We start from the raw sequence: 20,318 nt of genomic DNA, 5'->3' as shown, positions 1-20,318 counted from the left end.
TGGTATATGTGTCGTAGGTATGCCGGAAGATTTGTGGGCAAAATCTGCTTTATTTCTGGGTTCCTAAAACCCGTCAGCGCCATCGTGGAAGGCCGAGGCTATGAGTTGTGGAAAAATAGGAGGAGTGCTTTTGTCCAGGCGTGGATAGTGCGCTGAATTCAAAGCCATTGAATTACCTATATCTATTAGTACGCCACAGGTCGAAATGGCAATCGCGCTAACCCGTTGCTGGCGAGCGCGGGTGACGTGCGGGAGTGCGGGGCGGTTGTGTAACGGTTTGTGTAAGTAGGTATACTATACATATACCTATGTAATACGGATGCATGTCAAATGTATCCAAAATTTTATACTGTATACATAAAATATAGATAATAATTAGTATTGTGACTTATAATATTATAATATTATTTTAATATCGTTTATTAAAAAAAGAGCAGTACTAAAGCTACACAATAAAACTGAGTAGGTACTTTTAACAATAAATTAATAAAATCATAATATCTATAATATCGTAACAAATATAAATAAATAATGGCCCACATCGGTACCTACTCGTCCAGATTCCAGACGTCTTATAAAACAAGATTTCGTACAAGTGTATTAATTACCACTGAAGATTTCTGACATACCTGCTTACCTAATACAAACCATCAACATAATATGGTACGATTACACCTAACGAGTACAGTGGCGAGTCAGTGTCCTCGGCCGAGTACTCGGTTGGTATAAACACTTAACGAGTGCAATTTCGCCGCAATTTCTCAGCCACAGCACTGTCTCGGCCGAGTGACATTTTACTGTCTCGCTTCACTACTCGGTAGGTGTAATCGTACCATTAGTTACGTCGCAGGAGTCGTTTAAACAAAAGCATTGGAAGATTATGAAGAAAGATGAATAGTAGACATAATATACTTATTATTGGAAAATAATATTCTGAACGTTTGCTGATCAGCAAATCATTTCAACTTAGGCTATAAATCTTAAAGAATTCACTGGCCAGAATCTTACGCATAAAACTTCCTACTTTTATGCGTAAGATTCTGACCAGTGAATTCTTAGTAGGTAGTGCAAATGAAGCCTACTTTGGTGTTTTTATTGTTACTCAATTTGTTGAAAGATAAGGAAGAATAGAAATTTGTATGCTTAAATGGTGATAGAAATGAATTATTAAGGACTTTGAAGAACAATTTTATGGACAATAGTTGTAATGCTCATCTTCAATGGCAAGGTACAAAATATCAATTTATTATAACTAAGTGTTCAAGTTAATAGTGGGTAATCCGTAAAATTTTAGAATGGCCAGTTAGCTCCAGTCCGTAGTCCATAAAGACCTGACCTGTGAAAAACAATAACAACCATGTAAAATCATTCAAAATTATTATGTTTTTATACATAGGGTGGTCTACATCTAGGATGTTCAACAAACTATGAAATACCTATATTATTACGTTATAGGAAGCTGTGATAAGCCTAGTGGTTAGGACGTCCGCCTCCTAATCGGAGGTCGGGGGTTCAATCCCGGGTTCGCACCTCTAACTTTTCGGAGTTACAGTGCGACAAGGATCTCTTGGCACTTGAATGACATTGAGAGGGGGGCGCTGTTGGAGAACAAAGGCTTAGAATATTCAAACAAGAACAAAGGGGATACTTGACGGCAACGTTAGTTCTGATTTTCGCCACGCGCCAAGATAGCCTTGTCGCACTGTATGTGCGTTTTTAAGTAGGTAATTAAAATATCACTTGCTTTGACGGTGAAGGAAAACATCGTGAGGAAACCTGCATGCCTGAGAGTTCTCCATAATGGTCTCAAAGGTGTGTGAAGTCTGCCAATCCGCACATGGCCAGCGGCACTTGGCCGAAACCCTTCTCATTCTTAGACCTGTGCTCTGTATTGAGCCGGCGATGGGTTGATCATGATGAAGTTTGTGAAACTTACCCTCGTTTATTCAGTAGAGCGTTGCCCATATTCAGTGTAGCGCCACTGCATTGAACATCGCGAGCCTGCTGGAGATTATTGCAGCGTCTTCCGACGAAATGGTTTGTTCTAACACTGGATGCGAAAAACTCATGTGCACGGCTATGGGAGCAAGCACTGGTCGTACAACCGGGCTGACGGTTCCTGCCTCCATTGGGGTAGAAGTCTGCATCAGAAATAGGGTCCATGATGCCAAGAGAGCCACCGTCAGTGTGGATGGCCTCGACGTATACACCAGAGTTGCGGTTTAAAGCGTTTGAATTACCACCCCATTGCGGTCCTGCAGGGTCCATACCTGAAAGAGTTTAATCAATAAAATACCCGTCTGTAAAATGTTGGAAAGACTATATTTTTTTAGTTTTTATGATAGAGTTTTTACCTACACTTCAAGGAAATTACTAAATAATTTTTAATACATATCAAAAATTGCGTAACCAGCAGGATTCGAACCTGCGTCTTCTGGGTTCGCGCGTTGGAAAGACAATACACAGGTTAAAAAAGTTTGGTTGTAAAAATATTCTTGTAAGTAAAATATAATCTGTATCAATAATAATATTATTAAGTATTTATTTCAAACCCGTGCATGACAAATAAATATGAATGTGGTGGTCTTTACTCTGACCCTTTAAAGTTGGCTAATTTTGGAATAAAAAATGTACTGTACTTATTTGTTTTCGGAATAGGTAGTAGGTACTTATTATTAAAATATTATGTAAAACCGAGTAAATGTATCGCTTAAAAAATCTCTTAGGATTTTGTACAACTAATCAAAAATCCATACCTACTAATATTATAAACGCGAAAGTGTGTTTATTTGTATGTTTGGCTGCTTTTCACGGCCTCACGGCCTATCCGATTACCGATAGGTGCAGATATTATAGGTAATTGTTTTGCATCCCGGAGTTTACTTAAATAGTAAGTTTGGTACGTACTTACGTTTCCCGCGGATTATTTTAAAGATACTAGATAGGTACACGCGGACGAAATTGCGGGCATCATCAGTTCTAGTCTTACTTATAATAAATTGCATTTTTATTTCTTACCAGTTACACGAACAGGGCGAGCAGGGGCAAAACGGCCCGCATTGCCGACAACGTGAGCTCCCAGACTGTGCCCAACCAAGTGGAGATTATTCCAGTTTCCACCAGCTGTACTGAACAGAAACTGAAGGAAATTGGCTAGGTGTCTGCCCACATCTGGAACCGCACGGACAGACAAGGTGTACGTCCCTGCTGCTGCCCTGCTCCAGTCAAGGACGATGACGTTGACATCTGCATTGGCAAGGAATGCAGCTGTGATAGGGGCATTCAAACTGGAAGTTCCCCCGCTGTTCCATCCGTGAGCGATTACTTTAGTTGGTCGGTTTCCTCTATAGTTCGAATTACGGATGGAGTTTGCGTTACCGTTCACGAGTACTTGGCGGCTCGTGGGGTTTTGTCTGCAAACATAAATTGGTTACATTTATAAGTCAAATTCATACTAATACTATGCGAGAGCGGGTCTGTATGTTATCCTTGATTCTTTCACATTTATTTTTGAATACGGTAGATAGAGACCACGGTACGGTAGGTAAAGATTTTGGGTACGGTAGATAGTATTCTACACATTGTGGTGTACAAGTAATGAACTTATTTCAAGGCACATCAATATATTTTATCTCCTTAATTACTTAAAAAGGTAAGTTCGGTATCACTTTGCAAAGATGTACCTTAGATTCTTGAGGACTATTATTGTCTTATCCAATCCGATCTTGAGTAAATAAGGCACATAAATAGCTTGAGTCTCAGAGACGGATACGGAAAAATATCTTATAACCAGGGGAAGTCAGATAATTATAAAAATATATAAATAAGTACAGCTCTTAAATAGCTTGAATCCCAGAGACGGATACGGAAAAATATCTTATACTTAACCAGGGGAAGTCAGATAATTAAAAAAATATATAAATACAGCTCTTAAATAGCTCGAACCCCAGAGACGGATACGGAAAAATATCTTATAACCAGGGAATTAAAAAATATATAAATACAGCTCTTAGCATCTGGCAAGTATATGAATTTCGACATCGGGAATGTTTGAGAAGGTATCACCTTGTGAACAACCAGTAGGCATTGTTAGCACCATTTCTGGTTTCCGAAAATAATTCTTCGTCAACAGCTGGAGCCTCAAGATCTACAAGATGTGGTACACCATCTCCATCAGGCATCCAAATGTAGCGACTCTCTCCCTCTACATAGTGGCTATTATCCCCTGGTATTACAGGTAAAGCACTACCAGCGCATACTGAAAATTACAAGAAAGAATTATTACGAAGGAGGTTTTACTAAAATAAAAAAATTCTAAGAATAGGAATACTAACAGCCTATTAGAGCAAGAAAAAGTATTAATAGCTTCATGGTGTGGAGGCTTTGATGGTAATGACGAAGAAATGGTATTTATTGAAGTTTTTATCAATATAATTGCCTCAGATATTGATTATCTCGAATTATAATATGTTATGAAAATAATAAGATAACTTGCTTTTAATCCGACCTACGAAAACAATGAATGGTATTTCAGTGCCTATATTATGTCGTGGCCGGACCATAGAATCGACCAATTCGTGAGATGATAGCATTTCATGAAATATTACAGTCAATTTCTACATCATGGCATGCCTTGGGCCTTGGCCTAATCAATGATCAAAAAAGAAAACGAAAACAATATGGTCACAATACTATATATATAAAAATATATATTTAAGTATATACACGGCAATCTAATTTTGTGCATTATTTATCTATATTTTAAAAAAAATATTTTATCAGAAGTGTATAGGTATAACAAATGAGGTTCACCATTCTCATTATATATAGCTTTACGTAGATTTGCATGTAAAGCTGTACACACTCGCTTCGTGGACGCTCCGCATCCCGCATTCTTTACGCGCAGATGTGGCTGTAGCTGTAGGAACGTAGTTTTCATCAAAACTATACCTACGTACTAAATAGTCAATCAATCATATCATTATTCGCTGACAGACAATTGATTAGCTAAGCTAGTATGTTTAAAGAGAGATATGACCGGGCATCACACGCCACTCCACTATTTTGTCTAGCTACTCTTACAGGCTGCATAGGTAGAATTAATGTAATATGCATCTAACGCATTTCACGACACAAGGCATAAGTACCTATTCGATTTCCGACTTAAATGTAGTTTCTACGACATTATATGCGAGTTGTGCAAAAATCAGATTAATCATTGTAATAATCCATAAACATGACAACAAACGATAAAAATTGCATCAATTTAAATGTTGATATTTCTTGTCCGATAATTATAATAATCTCATGATGACTTCTTCATTGACGCAATCTTGCAATATCTTGTCTGTTTGAAAACCAGCAGGCTGCAATTTCGTAGTATATCTATACATAGGTAGGTATATTTCAGCGTTTAAACTATCGTGAGTGATTTCCATTATACATATACCTAATATCAGTCCCGGCTTTACTCACGTGTTTAGTCGACGTTAGCCCGACTAGTCACAAACGCGGCGCGTGCGCGAACTGACTCTCTTGAAAAAGGACCCCGGATGGGTTCGAAACTAGTCGGGCTAACGTCGACTAAACACGTGAGTAAAGCCGGGACAGAAATTATATATAATAGGTATATCCATAAAATATTTAACTATACTTTCTTAAAAAAATAATAATAATAATATATATATATTTCGTTCAAGTAGTTTACCTAATGCCGTACTTACACAGCTCATCATCAGTTCTGTTGCTGATTATGTACCTACTTATTGTTCGCTGGTCAGTATTACTGTGGTAATTAGTCCTCCGAGAGTCCTTTCTAGAAAATTCCTTATCGACTAAGGGCCAGTGCGTGCCAGACCTTTCTTATTTTATAAAAGCTGAAAGTTTCTCTGCGTATTGTCCCCAATACTGGAATGAGCGTTTATTTGGATGTTTGTTTGGATCATGTGGCTTTGGCAGGGCCTCACACTAAAGCTTATTACACTTTCCGAAATATACCGTGTAGAATACCGTTAAAATACATCTTTTCCGTATGATATACATTTAATTTATCTTCGTAGAACATCAACGTATCTTGTAGTCATCAAACCGCTCGGTTAGAAACTTGTGCATGTAAGTTCTCACTATATACCTACCTGTCTATTATAATATAGTTAATGTAGACAACCTAATATGTTTTTATAAAGGGTTTTCAGAAATTCTACCCGAGCGACGTGTGAAGCCGGGAAGGGGCAGAAGTTGTGGGATAGGTATACCTACATAAATGAGGCGTCATAATTGACAAAATGTATTTATTTTTCTCAATTCAATAAGCAAATTCCAAATTTTATTAATCTTTTGGCTTCAAAATATGTGTAGGTAGTTCAGTCTGATATAGGTACCGCCATAAATGTCTTATCTATAGAATATTCAATTAATTATGTTCAATTCTTCTAAAACGGCCAACTGCTACCTGTGGTCAAGGCATAAATTCCGCTTCTGCAAAGAAAATAAAAAGGTATTTTTTATACCTACCTATTTAAAATTATATTACGGGATTTAGGATAGAACACGCATTAATTGATCCTTTGATAATAATTAATTATTATCTACGTTAAACTCTCTAAATGACTAAAAGTTCTTTATATAATTCTCAAAAAAAATAAAAGTTGCTTTATTTCCATAATTGGGAAATGAGTGTTATATTTAAATATCATTATGGTGAAATCACGCGGGATTAGGTAGGTATAGGTACCTACGCAGTTAATTTGCATAAAAGGTTAACAATAAACTGTATAGATTGTCGCTGAAAATATCCGTAAAGGCGCACTATACGCGGCCCATCGACCTTGGTAGTTGGTATCGCGAATCGACGACGTGGTAATGAAATCATGATACGAGTGAAAAACCTAACTCCAAAAGCGCCGGACAAATCGCGTCGCTTGCGTGTTTAGCTCCGAGAAGGTTACTGCGATTTGTTAATCATTTAAGCGAACTAATGAAAACTATATTTGTTTATAGAGTTGTAGACCCTAGTGAAAAATAAATAAATTTAAGTACCTAATTAAATAAATAAAAATAATTTAATTTAATACCTACCTACTTTAAATAATTTATTTTAGTAAGATCATTTATTTTATCTACTAACATGCTTATCGGGATTTCCTGTGTAAAATAAGTAGGTTTACTTAAATCGATTAACAGATTGCAAATCGATTTAGGAAAATTTCAAAATGACGCAAAAAATGATCGAAGAGAATAGGGGTTTTCCCATATACTTAGGTAAATATTAAGTAGGTACATCTATGATCACATACACTAACCCGGCATGCTTTGCAAATTGATTTGCGCACCAGCTAATGTACGTACCTAGATCCCTAAATAGTACTATCACATTATAGAACTATTGTCAGTCCCATAAGTCCCGCGAGGCTCACAACGAAGGGTTTGGCCATAGGTCTACTACATAGGCCAAATGCGGGTTGACAGACTTCACACAGAACTCTCAGGCATGTAGAGGTTTCATCACGATGCTTTCTTTTGTCGATAGATAACTCCGAAAAGTTAGAACGCTTACCTATACTTACTCGGAAACCCCGACCTCCCGAATAGGATGCGGACATCTTAATAACTAAACTATCCCGGTACTTTACTTAGAATATACCTACATCAAGATAAAGAACTTTATTATTAAAACATAGTAGAGTTCTCTTTCATTCTAAATCTGAAAATTTACCCGTTTTTGTTCAAGTTTCCGTTTCCCATATTTAACTCGCTGCCATCGCATATGTTCTGAATAGCTTGTAAGAGACCGGAGCATCGCCTTGCCTTGAAATGATCTGTGCGGACACTTGAAGAAAAGTATTTGTAAGACCGGGCATGGCTGCAAGTAGGTACTGTCGGTGCCACAGCCTGGCTGAGAACGTCCACCATTAGGATAAAAGTCCGTATGACCTATAGGTTCTGTTATCCCACGGACCATTATATTTGTGTGTATGACTTCCACGTATTGACCAGCCGCAGTTTTAAGGCCATGAGAATGACCACTCCAAAAAGGGCCTGCGGGATCTAGACCTGAATGTAAGATGTAAAAAATAAGAATGTTAAAATCTGACACCACTAATTAATAAGATAGTATCGTAGAGACATAAAAATAACTGACTAGTATGGTATCATGGGATGAACATGAAATGGTATTTGTTAAAAGTATGGGTATCATTATTAATAATGATAACTCAATTCATAATAATTGTTAGTATCATTTATCGAATTAAAATGTTAAATGTGATAAAGATCATTCTGATTATTTAACTCTCTCTTCGGCATAAGTAGTTCTAGTTCTTCTCAACAAAATAAAATATTATGTATTGTGGTCAAACGTACCAGTAACTCTTATAGGCCGACCTCCAAGAACACGTCCAGCGGTTCCCATTATATGAGCACCAAAACTGTAGCCGACTAGATGAAGGTTATTCCAGTCTCCACCACCGTGGCCAAGGAACCATTGTAAGAAGTTGCCCAGAGCCCGTCCAGTCGCGGGAACCCTTAGAGCTGCACTAACATAGTCTCCACTGGCAGCGACTCTCCAGTCAAGAACTATAATATTGACATCAGATGTTTCCAAATACGCAGATGTTACCATCGTGTTAGATTGGGCATGTCCATTCCTATTCCATCCATGTGCTAAAACTTTTAGGGGTTTGTTCGCATCGTAGTTAGAATTCAAGATAGAACTGGCATCTCCGTTGATAATGATTTGAGGTGTCGTTGGGTTCTTCCTTAAATATTACTTTTAAAGTTAAAATTATAACTCATAAAGTCGCACAGTACATTATAAAATAAGGGAAAATAATATATTTAGTACAAAAAAATTAACACACATCTAAATGTGTGCACCATTTCAACTAGGTACCTACCTACTTGATGACTATGCATCAAATAAAGCAAATTGAATTTAAATTTTCATAACCAGTAATTTAAAAAGACTTCAAAATCGGACACTATTTTCCTAATGTGTAAAATCTGGTTTCCCTGACTGCACTAATTATTCAGGTAGATAATAATTTTGATTTTCTTTGGTGTGCATATTTTGGTAGGTTCACAGTTAGTGAATTTGGTGCAACACTTGAATATTAATTATTTTAAGAAACCAGTGATTTATTGGTGTGCATATAAAATAATACCCTTAAAATAATATTACGTAGGTAACGAATAAAAAACTGTTTAGCGAAGGAGTAGGTACAAACCTGGTAAACAACCAATATTCATTTACTATCATCTCATTTGTGCCAACAATCATTTCATTATTTTCACCATTTGTACGGTTTTCATGGTTTATTACCTCAGAGATACTATATCCAGGGATATAAAGATCATAATTTACAGTATTGTATTCCACAGGCGTTGAAATCACTTTACCGTACAATACTGAAAAATTAAGCAATGTAAAATTCTGATTATTATTATCATTAGTAGGTACCTAAATTATCTTCGAAAAAAATTTGGTTTTCATATTTCTAAGTTCTGTCCTTTATAAAATAAAGTACATTGTATTATGCATAGTATTGTGCATTGTATTTTAAGTATAATATGCAATGCGAATTACAATAAAACAATAGCTATCCAGACGTGAAGCAAAAATAAATATTAAAAAATACATCACACTAACAATCCGTAAAAGCAATAAAAATGAGTATATTCTTCATAGTAAATAGTAATTAGTATTACTTATAAGTTATATTAAAATTTTTCTTTAGCTTCGTCAAACGCTGATCGATTTTGTCTAGCATTTCCAAAAAAGTTTTGTACAATAAACTTGGATAAATACTATCTCGATGACGATAAATAATTTATCGATCAACACGTATCTAATCTTTTTCTTCAGTTTTATATTTTGATATGCTAATCCTAGCATCCAGCTAATAACTGATCCAGGCCTGTTTAAATAATTTCGGTAATTGATCGTACCGCGTTGATTTCCACTTTTCTAGGTTTTTCTCATCATGCTTGCTTGACTTCAACATACCTATTGTTCGCGACAGGTCAATATGGCAATTTTCTAGTGGGGTGACATCACATACTGGGTAATCTATATCGATATTGTTTTAGTACGCAAAATGAGAGTAATTCTTTATTCATCACAATCAAAATCAAATGAACTTATACTAACTACTAACATCGCTACAAATACTTCATTTGAATTGTGAAAGTGATTTTAATTGTTCATGTGGTCCTACTGATTTGGAATCAGATTATATTCTGGACATACCTAGACTTCTTTTTGAATTAAAAACACAGCCATATCCAGTGTATTTACTTATAACAATTATTTTTCCGTTCAATGTCACAATATTCTAATACTAATTTTCAGGGTGGTTTACGTATTTGAGCATTATAAATTATGCTGCAACTGGATTGATAAGTTAGGCTCCGGCGTAGTTGGCTGAGTTCCACTGAGATTGACTGCCGTAAATGAAGGTCCAAAACCATGAAACCAATAATTAATTAATCTATGCCTACGAGTATGTTCCACAAAGATCGCAAAGAATGTTGATGATGTCGTCAATGAATTAATAAAATTGGGTTTCAATTTTGTTTGAGCTTTAATACATAAATAAATTATTGCCAGTTTACATTGTTCCAGTCCCCAGATTTAGTAAATCATTTCACCGATATCATTAGAATTTACGTTGGCGTCGTCTATTATATTCCTGCTACCAAGACGTTAAGAGGAGATGTAAATACTGTAGACACCGATATGTGGCACTGGAATGCCACTGGTTTTGACATGTCTTTGTCGTTAGAGCTAAATATTAAAATAGTCATTATTGTAGTTCAGGATCTCTTCATTAACATAATCATATAATTATGTGCTGGTCGCTTAAGAAGTCGTTATTTCTCCTTTAGAAAGGCCAGGCGTTTCTGGTTGTCAGGTAAAACACTCCATTGCTGAAAACGAATATTTTGTTTAGAAAATCGCAAAGTGATACAACTTTTTATTTATTAAGAGGAAGTGGTGGTTTAGTAAATTTTTTACTTCAATAATGGGAAGAATACGGTTAGGAGTAATTTTGAATGTTCTTCTATTGTTAGTGGCTCATCTCTAGCTACTGTTACTGTGAATACAATCTTTGGACACTTAGGTGTACGTTCTTTTATCTTGTATCAAATAAACACCTGCTGACTGATACTGATCTATTGACCCACTAACTAAAATGCCTGTGTGTTAATGCAGGGTATAATCTATCTTCATTCCAAGTTTCAGCCAAATCCGTCCAGTAGTTTTAGCGTGATGGAGTAACAAACATCCAAACATCCAAACATCCAAACATCCACACTTTCACATTTATAATATTAGGTCTAAGATTAGGATTAGGATATTAGAATTAGGATTAGGATTACCTATTATTTTCGTTATTTAGTAGACATAGCAGTATTTCTAAAAGAAGAATATCACTGGACATATAATTAAACCTGTAATAAGTACTTATTTTTGAGCAAATCGTAACGTACCCTCGTTTGTCTAAATCAGCGTTACCCATGGGAAGCTCGGTACATGTGACCCCTTCAGCTTCATCTAAGTTTATGCATTGTCTACCAATAAAGTTATTTCTTGTTACACTTAAAGCAAATAACTCAAAGGCGCGATCGTGCCCGCAAGAGTTACTCATTTCACATCCAGGCTGATCCATACCCCGGTTAGGGTAGAAGTCAGCGTGAGCAATGGGATCCATGATACCAGTAACGCGGTCTGTGTGAATGGCCTCGACGTAAGTTCCGGAGTTCTGGTTTAGAGCATCGTTATTGTTTCCCCAAAGAGGACCAGCGGGATTCAGGCCTAAAATATTATACTGATTAGCTGATTTAAACAATCGTTCTTCAGTATTTTATTTTGGTTACGCACTTTATTTTATTACCTGTGACACGGACAGGATGACCAAGAGCTAGACGGCCAGCATTGCCGATAATGTGAGCGCCCAAACCATGGCCAACCAGGTGTACACGGTTCCAGTTGCCACCGCCAGTATTGATGAGCCATTGTACGAAGTTTCCGACGTGACGTCCAACATCAACGACCCCACGAACTGCAGTATTGTAAGATTGGTCGGCAAGTGCGCTCCAATCAACGACAATCACATTATGATCTCCATGAGTCAAGAAAGCGTCTCTGATCATAGTGTTTACTGGAGAACTTCCATTATTTTTCCACCCGTGGACAATCACGTTGAGAACTCTAGCTCCGTTGTACATGGAGCTATGCACAGAAGTCACATTACCGTTCACTATAATTTGGGGTGACACGCGGTTGCGTCTGAGAAAAAAAAATTAGCATACTAAAACGCAGATCTACGTAGCGATGACTTTATATTTGTAATTCATAATGAACATGATATAGGTACCTGGTAAAGAGCCAGTACTGGTTGATAGCGCCATCTCCAGCTTCCGCAAGCGCCAACTCGTCCACTGGTTTTTCAAGATCAACAAGTTGAGGAGTACCTTGTCCATTATCCATCCAAATGTAGCGGCTTACACCCTCAACATAATGACTATTATCTCCTGGTATTACTGGAAGCGCACTACCAGCACATACTAAAAACAAGTTAATAATTAACAGTAATTATTTAATTTCTCTACCATCATTATCATTATTATCAACCAATAGAATAGATGTTCACTGTCACAGGAACTTCCACACACCACGGTCTTGCGCCGCTGGAATCCAGCGGCTCCCTGCGATGAACGATTCCAAGCGAATCGTTGGTAGCTAGACACGAGAGTAGCACAAGATCGTGTTTTGCACCAGAGGACGTCTATCGGTTGAAACTACGACGATGACTGCAAAAGGTCATGTCAGCTTAGTTTAACTTGGAAAATTACACTAGGGCTTCAGGACTTTAGGCACATACGGATTACGGGCCCGCACACATTTAAACGCGAATCTGTCAAATATAAACATTGCGAGCAAATGAGCGCGCGAATCCTCATGTCAACGAATTACCGCCGCTTATGGACATGTGCATCATCAAAGGAATTTATTTAATAGCCTCTTCCTATAAGTACTTTTGTATTTTTGAGGGAACACAAATAGGTGGAAGCTGATTTCACGATTTGCAAGTACGTGGCAGAAAAGGTCGGGAAAAACGGACTTATAATATCAATGTATAAATTAGGCTAATGTAGCTGATTTTGAATAAAAATGTAAACAAATCAATACTAACATGCAATCGAAGCAAGGAGTACCACGAGCTTCATGTTTAGTTTGTGCCTCACGACAAAGTCTCTCGTTTATTTATTTAGTTGTTTATCTCTATGCATGCTCATTATCACGAAAACATTTGACATCTGATTAATTGACAAAGATTTGCTAATGCAAGGGTGTGTTCTAGTTTAGTGATGCTTGGAATGCACAATTTTATTCAATTAAAAATGTTCATTATTTAGCAAAAAAAGCTCAATGTTTTCTTAATTTTTGGTTAAATTATGATTATCCAGAAAACATTTTGGTTAAATTTTATTTTGGTAAGTCATAGTCTCTTCTAGGAGTTCAGTTCTAGGTAAAATTATGTAAACCTACCTGCTAAATTTCTATCCACGGCATTCCGAACCAGTGGTAAGTTATTCTGACGATTCAAAAGGCTTATAAAAGTTAATTTGGATAAAGATTAATTCTATTCTATTCTATCAAAATATTGGTTGTATCAGAATTCTGCGACATTATTATTATATCTACGACATCTAGATCGCAGATTTATAATTATCGGTATCATGAAGCAGTTTTTGATCAGATTATATTATGCAGATTTATATCGATTTTTGTTCCAGCAATGTTGAAAATACGTGGTCGATATTGTGTTGTGACTTGTGCGACTTACATCTCAAAGCGAAAGTGTACCTGTCCGTTTATCTGTGCCTGTACCTTTTCACAACCAATTTCCTTACTCGATTTTGAATAGTTGACGCCCTGGAAATCCCGATAGTCAAATAGTTAAGGGGACATAATATATTCGCGTGGAAGCGATTCAACTGTAGGTGTTTTGTAGCATGTGCACGGTCGCATGGCTCGCTCACGCATAAGTATTGCAAAAGCGGTATTTTGAACGACTAAACTAAACACACCAGTCAGATATTTTTATGTATTTTTCTTTATATACCTACCTAGATGTTGGTCAAAATAGACTTGCACGAGAAGAATTCCGTACCATCGTACAAAAAATAGCACATTTTTTTTAAAATATTTTGGCGGCCGGTCATTCTGGTATTTTTACTATGGGTACTTTGTTGATTGAAGCACAGACCCATGTTTTTGGTACTTACTTCAGTTTCTTGTTTTTATGGTGTATACGCGATCACGTGATAAAAGTTTTTGAATGCTCATATCTCGGACACTATGGGCGCAGACCCTAGTTATTGGTACCCACCTACTCAAACTTGTTGTTTTCGTGGTGTTTGTGATGACGTAATTAGATTTTTGAAAGCTCATATTTCCGAAACTATGGGACGCAGACCCTAGTTGTTGACTGTCAAACTTATTGTTTTCATGGAGTCTATATAAGATCACGTGATCTAATTTTCGAAAGCTTATATTATTATCTCCAAAATTATAAGGTGCAGACCCTGGTTGTTGGTACTCAAACTACCTTGTTGGTACTACTACAACAAGAAGTTTGATCGCATAGACACCACAAAAACGAACGAAATATGGGATTTGTAGAAACCTAATTCCACGCAGGCGAAGTTACGGGTAACATCTTTTTACGTTGTGTTGTTATATTGTTAGAACTCGGTTAATAGGTTCCCTGACCCTTGATATACAGTTTATAAAAATATCTTACCGTAAACCACTAGTAAAAGCCTAAAATACTTAAAACTTCAAAAGTGAACCAACCGACTTCAAATGTCAGAATCACTGCAAAGTATTTTATACATAGTTTATCGCTTATTGATAAATTGATTTGAAGGTACCTAGTATTTAATTTAAAAATTATTTAATACTTTTCAGTGCTTTTAAAGTCACTTCACTTTTTTTAAAGTTTTATTTTAGGGTTTGCAGTGTCTCATTTCTTCATGGATTAGAAGTGCAGCTACCCGCAGCAGCATGTATAAGGATTTGGGTCTTGGGAGTTCAATGAAAACCATGTCTACATTTGGTAGGTATCGTTCGTGACAGCTCGAGATAACTATTTTCTAATGAGGTGACAATATCACCTGGTACCAACCTAATCGATATCGACAATTTTTTGGTAAGTACGTAACAAAACGAGAGTAAAATAATGATTACCACCTTAGTAATATGCTGGGCGTCCCCCCTGCACAACTCACCTCATACCCCGATTGTCATGTCGACCTGTCGCGAACAATAGGTACTTACAATATCATGTCACTAATGTAGACAGTTCATGAATCCCCAAGTTTAAGAGTGCAGTATCCCTGGAGCTGGGAGCATCAGAAGTGAGGAGTTGGTTTAGGCCTAGAGAATGTTCCACAAAAATCGGAAACAAAGTTGAAGCTGACGGTAATGATTTAATAATAAATAAAAGGTTTTAATATTTTTGAGCTTTATTACATAAACAAATTAATGCCAGTTCACATTATTCCAGTCCCCAGATCCAGTAAGTTTATTCCACTGCTATCATTGGAATTTAAGGCATCGCGTCATCTACACATAAATTGCTGGAATATTCCAGAAACGGAGGTGTTATGTGGTGGTAATGTAAATGCTGTAGTGACAACGATATGTGGCACTGGAATGTCACTGGTTTTGCCATGTCTTTGTCATTAACTCTAAATATTAATAACAGTCATCATTGTTATATCAGGATCAGGTTCAAGATATCTTAATAATTAACATAATCATATTAGTTGTCCTAGTCCCTGAAGCGAGGTATAGAAGTCATCATTTGATTTGTCTTTTAGAAAGGCCAGGCGTTTCCAGTCCTCAGGCCAAACAGTCCACTTCTGAAAACGAATACATACTTTGTTTAGAACATCGCAAAGTTATACGTACAGATTTCTTTTTTTATTTAGAGGAAGTGGTCAAAATGATTATTTAGCAGTTTTTTATTTTATTATTTTCAATGATAGGAAAATTAGGAATGATTTTGACTCTTGTTTTAAAATTTAAAATAGAGCAATGTGAGCAATGTGAAATTGCTACAATTTTTTTTAAAATTTATAGTCTACTATTTATATCTAAAAAGAACTGCAAAAGAAAGTGCAGTTTTCGTTTTATAGTTGCATTTGAAGTTTTTTCCATCGCTTAACTTCCAATTTTGTGACCAATTAACTATTTTTATCGCCATTTAGTAGACACAAAAATTTTCTAAAAAGAGGAATTTAACTGAATATTACAAAAATTAAACCTATAATAAATTCTTCTATTTAAGCAAATCGCAACGTACCCTCGTTTGCCTAAATCGGCGTTACCCATGCGGAGCTGGGCCCCGGTACAGCTGCTCAGTTCAGCTTCATGTAAGTTTCTGCACTGTCTACCAATAAAGTGGTTTCTTGTAACACTTGACGCATAGAACTCAAAGGCGCGACCGTGCGCACAAGAGTTACTGACTCCACATCCAGGCTGAGGCGCCCTACCACCGTTAGGGTAGAAGTCAGCGTGAGCAATGGGATCCATGATACCAGTTGCACGGCCGTCTGTGTGAATAGCCTCGACGTAAACTCCGGAATTGCGGTTCAGAGCATCTCTATTGTTTCCCCATTGAGGACCAGCGGGATCCATACCTAAAATATTATTAGATGATCAGCATAACTTAAACAATCGTTCTTTGATGTTATATTTTGGACGTAATGTACAATTTATTACATTACCTGTGACACGGACAGGGCGACCAGGAGCTAGACGGCCAGCATTACCGATAATGTGAGCGCCCAAACTGTGGCCAACCAGGTGTACACGGTTCCAGTTGCCACCGCCAGTGTTGATGAGCCATTGTACGAAGTTACCGACATGACGTCCAACATCAACGACCCCACGAACTGCATTATTGTAAGATTGGTCGGCAAGAGCGCGCCAGTCAACAACAATCACATTATGATCGCCTTGATCCAAGAAAGCGTTTCTGATCAAAGTGTTCACTGGAGAATTCCCGTTATTTCTCCATCCGTGGACAATCACTTTGAGTGCTCTCGCTCCATTGTAGTTGGAGTTACGCACGGAATTCACATTACCATTAATGATAATTTGGGGTGATGCGCGGTTGCGTCTGGAGAAAGAAAAAAATATTTTATGGTTCCGGCACATAATCCTGCTTGCTTACTTTCGCGTATTATGTATTGTACTTGTATATAAATGTTACATAAAAAAACAGCTTACTAAAAACGTACTCATAGTCATACTCGAATTAAAAGTTACATATTTACCTATAGGACCTAAGCGACAGGTTGAGATAGCAATCGGGTAGGTAACGACCCGCACACCTGCACAGTCCCCACGCTAATCCGGTGCAGGCGAGTGCGGGGGACATGAGGGTGTGCGGAGCGTCCCCCCGCCTCATACCCCGATTGTCATCTCAATCTGTCGCGGACTATACGTTGCGATGGCTTTTTAATGAGAAAGATATGTGGAACTTGCAAACCATCGCGTTTCCCAATACGGCTGTCCATGTAATAGACATTGCTCAGTGCAGTATTCATATAATTTTGTGATATTTGTTCCGAAGTGAAGATTTGTGTTGTGTGTTTTTAATTTACAATGATCATTATGTTCAGAACATGGTATAGTACGGAGTACCTGGTAAAGAGCCAGTATTGGTTGTGAGCGCCGTTTCTAGCTTCCGCAAGCGCTAGCTCGTCCACTGGTTCTTCAAGATCGACAAGTTCAGGAGTGCCTTGTCCATTATCCATCCAGATGTAGCGGCTTACACCCTCAACATAATGACTATTATCCCCTGGTATTACTGGAAGCGCAGTACCAGCGCATACTGAAAACAAGTAAATAGTATTTTAAATATTTTATTCATCAATTTAAATGGTTAATCGGCACGGTTTTTGTGTCTACTCCTGCAGCATTATTAGTGTGGAGTTGGAGTTCAATGACAAATTCTATGCTTATAGCCACAATATAAACAAAATCTGCAGATCCTTAGTCCCCGCGATTCAAGAGTTGGTATGGTACCCGGCCCTGTAGTGCTGGAACGCGAAGTTTGAATCGTTGGTAGCTTAAGCGAGGCGTTGCTAGACAAAACAGCACAGGACCGTATTCTGTAGCAATCCTTATACAAGAAACCTTTGTCCACCAGTGGATGTCTATCGATTAAAACAACGTCGACGACAGCTATAGTTATAGATATCACGTTAGATAACTTGAAAAATTACACTAGGGCTTCAAAGCTACGACCCGTTACGTTAAGCCGTTAAACATTACTTGCTTTAACGTTGAGGGAAAACATCTCGAGGAAGCTTGCATGGCTGGGAGTTCATCAAAATGTTCTCGTTGGTATGTGAAGTCGGCCAATTCAAACTTGGCTGTCGTGGGGACCTATGTCCTAAAACCCTCCTCATCCCGTGCTCATTAAATGGGCCAGGGATGGGTTGTGATGATGAATAAAAATGTTAATAAGTATAAATCAATACTAACATGCCACCGAAGCGAGGAGTACCACCAGGAGCTTCATGTTTAGTTTGTGCTTCACGACAAAGTCCGTCGTGTATTTATTTAGTTGTTTATCTCTATGCATGCTCGTTATCACCAAAACATTTTAATTTTCAGATTAATTGGCAAAGATTTGCTAATGCAAGGGTGTGTCTTGTTTAGTGACCATGCTGGAATATGTACAGTTTTATTTAATTAAAAATGACAATTAAGTAGGTAGGTATTTAGACAAACTTTATAAAATATCATCATCATGATCAACCAATCGCCGGCTCACTACAGAGCACGAGTCTCCTCTCAGAGTGTGAAGGGTTTGGGCACAGTCAACCACGCTGGCCATGTGCGGATCGGTAGACTTCACACACCTTTGAGAACAATATGGAGAACTCTCAGGCATACAGGATTCCTCACGATGTTTTCCTTCACCGTTAAAGCAAGTGATATTTAATATTACCTATGATTTATCAACGCTATATATCCATAACACCCTAACTTAATCTGACGTAATAACTAATTAGTTTACCCCTTTCAGTTTTAAGCACTTTAAAAACAATTAACACCTGGAATTACCACAAGATAAATTATAATTACGTAGATATTATACCTACTTAACATTTTTAAATCACACCATTCGCTTACATTATCGTAATACTTTTGTTTTCTATTTATTATTAATGAAAGATAAAATTATGATCGATATGTTTTTAGGGTTCCGTACCACAAAAGAAAAAACGGAACCCTTATAAGATCACTTTGTTGTCTGTCTGTCTACCGGTCTGTCAAGAAACCTACAGGGTACTTCTCGTTGACCTAGAATAATGAAATTTGGCAGGTAGGTATATCTTATAGCAGACATTCGGGGGAAAATCTGAAAACCGTGTATTTGTGGTTACATCACACAAAAAAATTAAATTGTGGTCATGAACTAATAATTTGTATTTTCAATTTTTGAAGTAAGATAACTATGTCAAGTGGGGTACCACATGAAAGGGTTTCACCTGTGCATTCTAAAACAGATTTTTACTTATTTTTATGTATCATAGTTTTTGAACTTTCTTGCAAATTTTTGAAAAAATATGACTGTAGTACGGAACCCTCGCTGCGCGAGCCTGACTCGCGCTTGCCCGGTTTCTTATTTAGTTATCAAATCACCAGGGTAGATATTAATACCACCACGAACACCAGCGGAAAGTTTTTCCGGTGCGAGGTCGCCAGTTGAGCACCTTTGGGGGTCCCAACGTCTATCGGTTTTTTGTTAGGTACTGTTTGCCATGCACATTGCCAATTTGGTTTCACAACCCGAGCTATATCGGTGACTCTGGTTCTCCTGTGGATCTCTTCATTTCTGATTTGTTCACGTAGAAAAACTCCAAGCTTAGATCTCTTCATCGCCCACTGAGTGACTCAGAGTTTATATAAGAGACCCGTAGTTAGCGACCGTGTCTCGGATTCATAATCACATGCAAACTGTGGAACCAACTCCCATCGGCGGTGTTCCCACTAGATTACAACATGGGGTTATTCAAGGGGCAGACCAACAGATTTCTAAAAGGCTGGCAACGCATCGGCGGTTCCTCTGGTGCTGCAAATGTTTATGGGCGGCGGTACACTTAACATCAGGTGACCCGCCTGCTCGTTTGCTCGCTATCTCTATTTAAAAAAAAATCTCATTACTGGCAACACATAGCTCGAAAACTTTTTTCTTCAAGCACTGACGAGACGAGACTGGACGAGA

The 20,318-nt window shown here is 37.5% G+C and overlaps 3 protein-coding genes and 1 pseudogene across 3 annotated transcripts; all 4 read right to left on the bottom strand.

Annotated features, from left to right (window-relative positions):
* Positions 1 to 1,290: 1,290 nt before the first annotated feature.
* On the bottom strand, positions 1,291 to 4,371 carry LOC117988661 (pancreatic triacylglycerol lipase-like). The gene is made up of 5 exons (XM_034975824.1): positions 4,335 to 4,371; positions 4,066 to 4,258; positions 3,019 to 3,413; positions 1,937 to 2,270; positions 1,291 to 1,336 (listed from the first exon to the last, which is right to left on the bottom strand). Exons 1-5 carry the CDS (start codon positions 4,369 to 4,371, stop codon positions 1,291 to 1,293), a joined length of 1,005 nt encoding a protein of 334 aa, XP_034831715.1.
* A 2,060-nt stretch (positions 4,372 to 6,431) lies between these two features.
* On the bottom strand, positions 6,432 to 9,332 carry LOC117990193 (pancreatic lipase-related protein 2-like; annotated as a pseudogene).
* Positions 9,333 to 10,714: 1,382 nt separating this feature from the next.
* LOC117988668 (pancreatic lipase-related protein 2-like) lies at positions 10,715 to 13,230 on the bottom strand. The gene is made up of 5 exons (XM_034975836.2): positions 13,197 to 13,230; positions 12,378 to 12,567; positions 11,895 to 12,289; positions 11,491 to 11,815; positions 10,715 to 10,926 (listed from the first exon to the last, which is right to left on the bottom strand). Exons 1-5 carry the CDS (start codon positions 13,228 to 13,230, stop codon positions 10,881 to 10,883), a joined length of 990 nt encoding a protein of 329 aa, XP_034831727.1. The 3' UTR covers positions 10,715 to 10,880.
* A 2,648-nt stretch (positions 13,231 to 15,878) lies between these two features.
* LOC117988946 (pancreatic lipase-related protein 2-like) lies at positions 15,879 to 18,667 on the bottom strand. Its single transcript, XM_034976241.2, has 5 exons — positions 18,569 to 18,667; positions 17,723 to 17,912; positions 16,801 to 17,195; positions 16,377 to 16,713; positions 15,879 to 15,933 (listed from the first exon to the last, which is right to left on the bottom strand). The coding sequence occupies exons 1-5, from the start codon at positions 18,603 to 18,605 to the stop codon at positions 15,888 to 15,890; spliced, it is 1,005 nt and encodes a 334-aa protein (XP_034832132.2). The 5' UTR covers positions 18,606 to 18,667; the 3' UTR covers positions 15,879 to 15,887.
* Positions 18,668 to 20,318: the final 1,651 nt, after the last annotated feature.

The sequence above is a fragment of the Maniola hyperantus genome, chromosome 2 (assembly GCF_902806685.2).
Source record: "Maniola hyperantus chromosome 2, iAphHyp1.2, whole genome shotgun sequence".
NCBI classification, from domain to species: Eukaryota; Metazoa; Arthropoda; class Insecta; order Lepidoptera; family Nymphalidae; genus Maniola; species Maniola hyperantus.
This window is presented reverse-complemented; position numbering and strand designations above follow the sequence as displayed.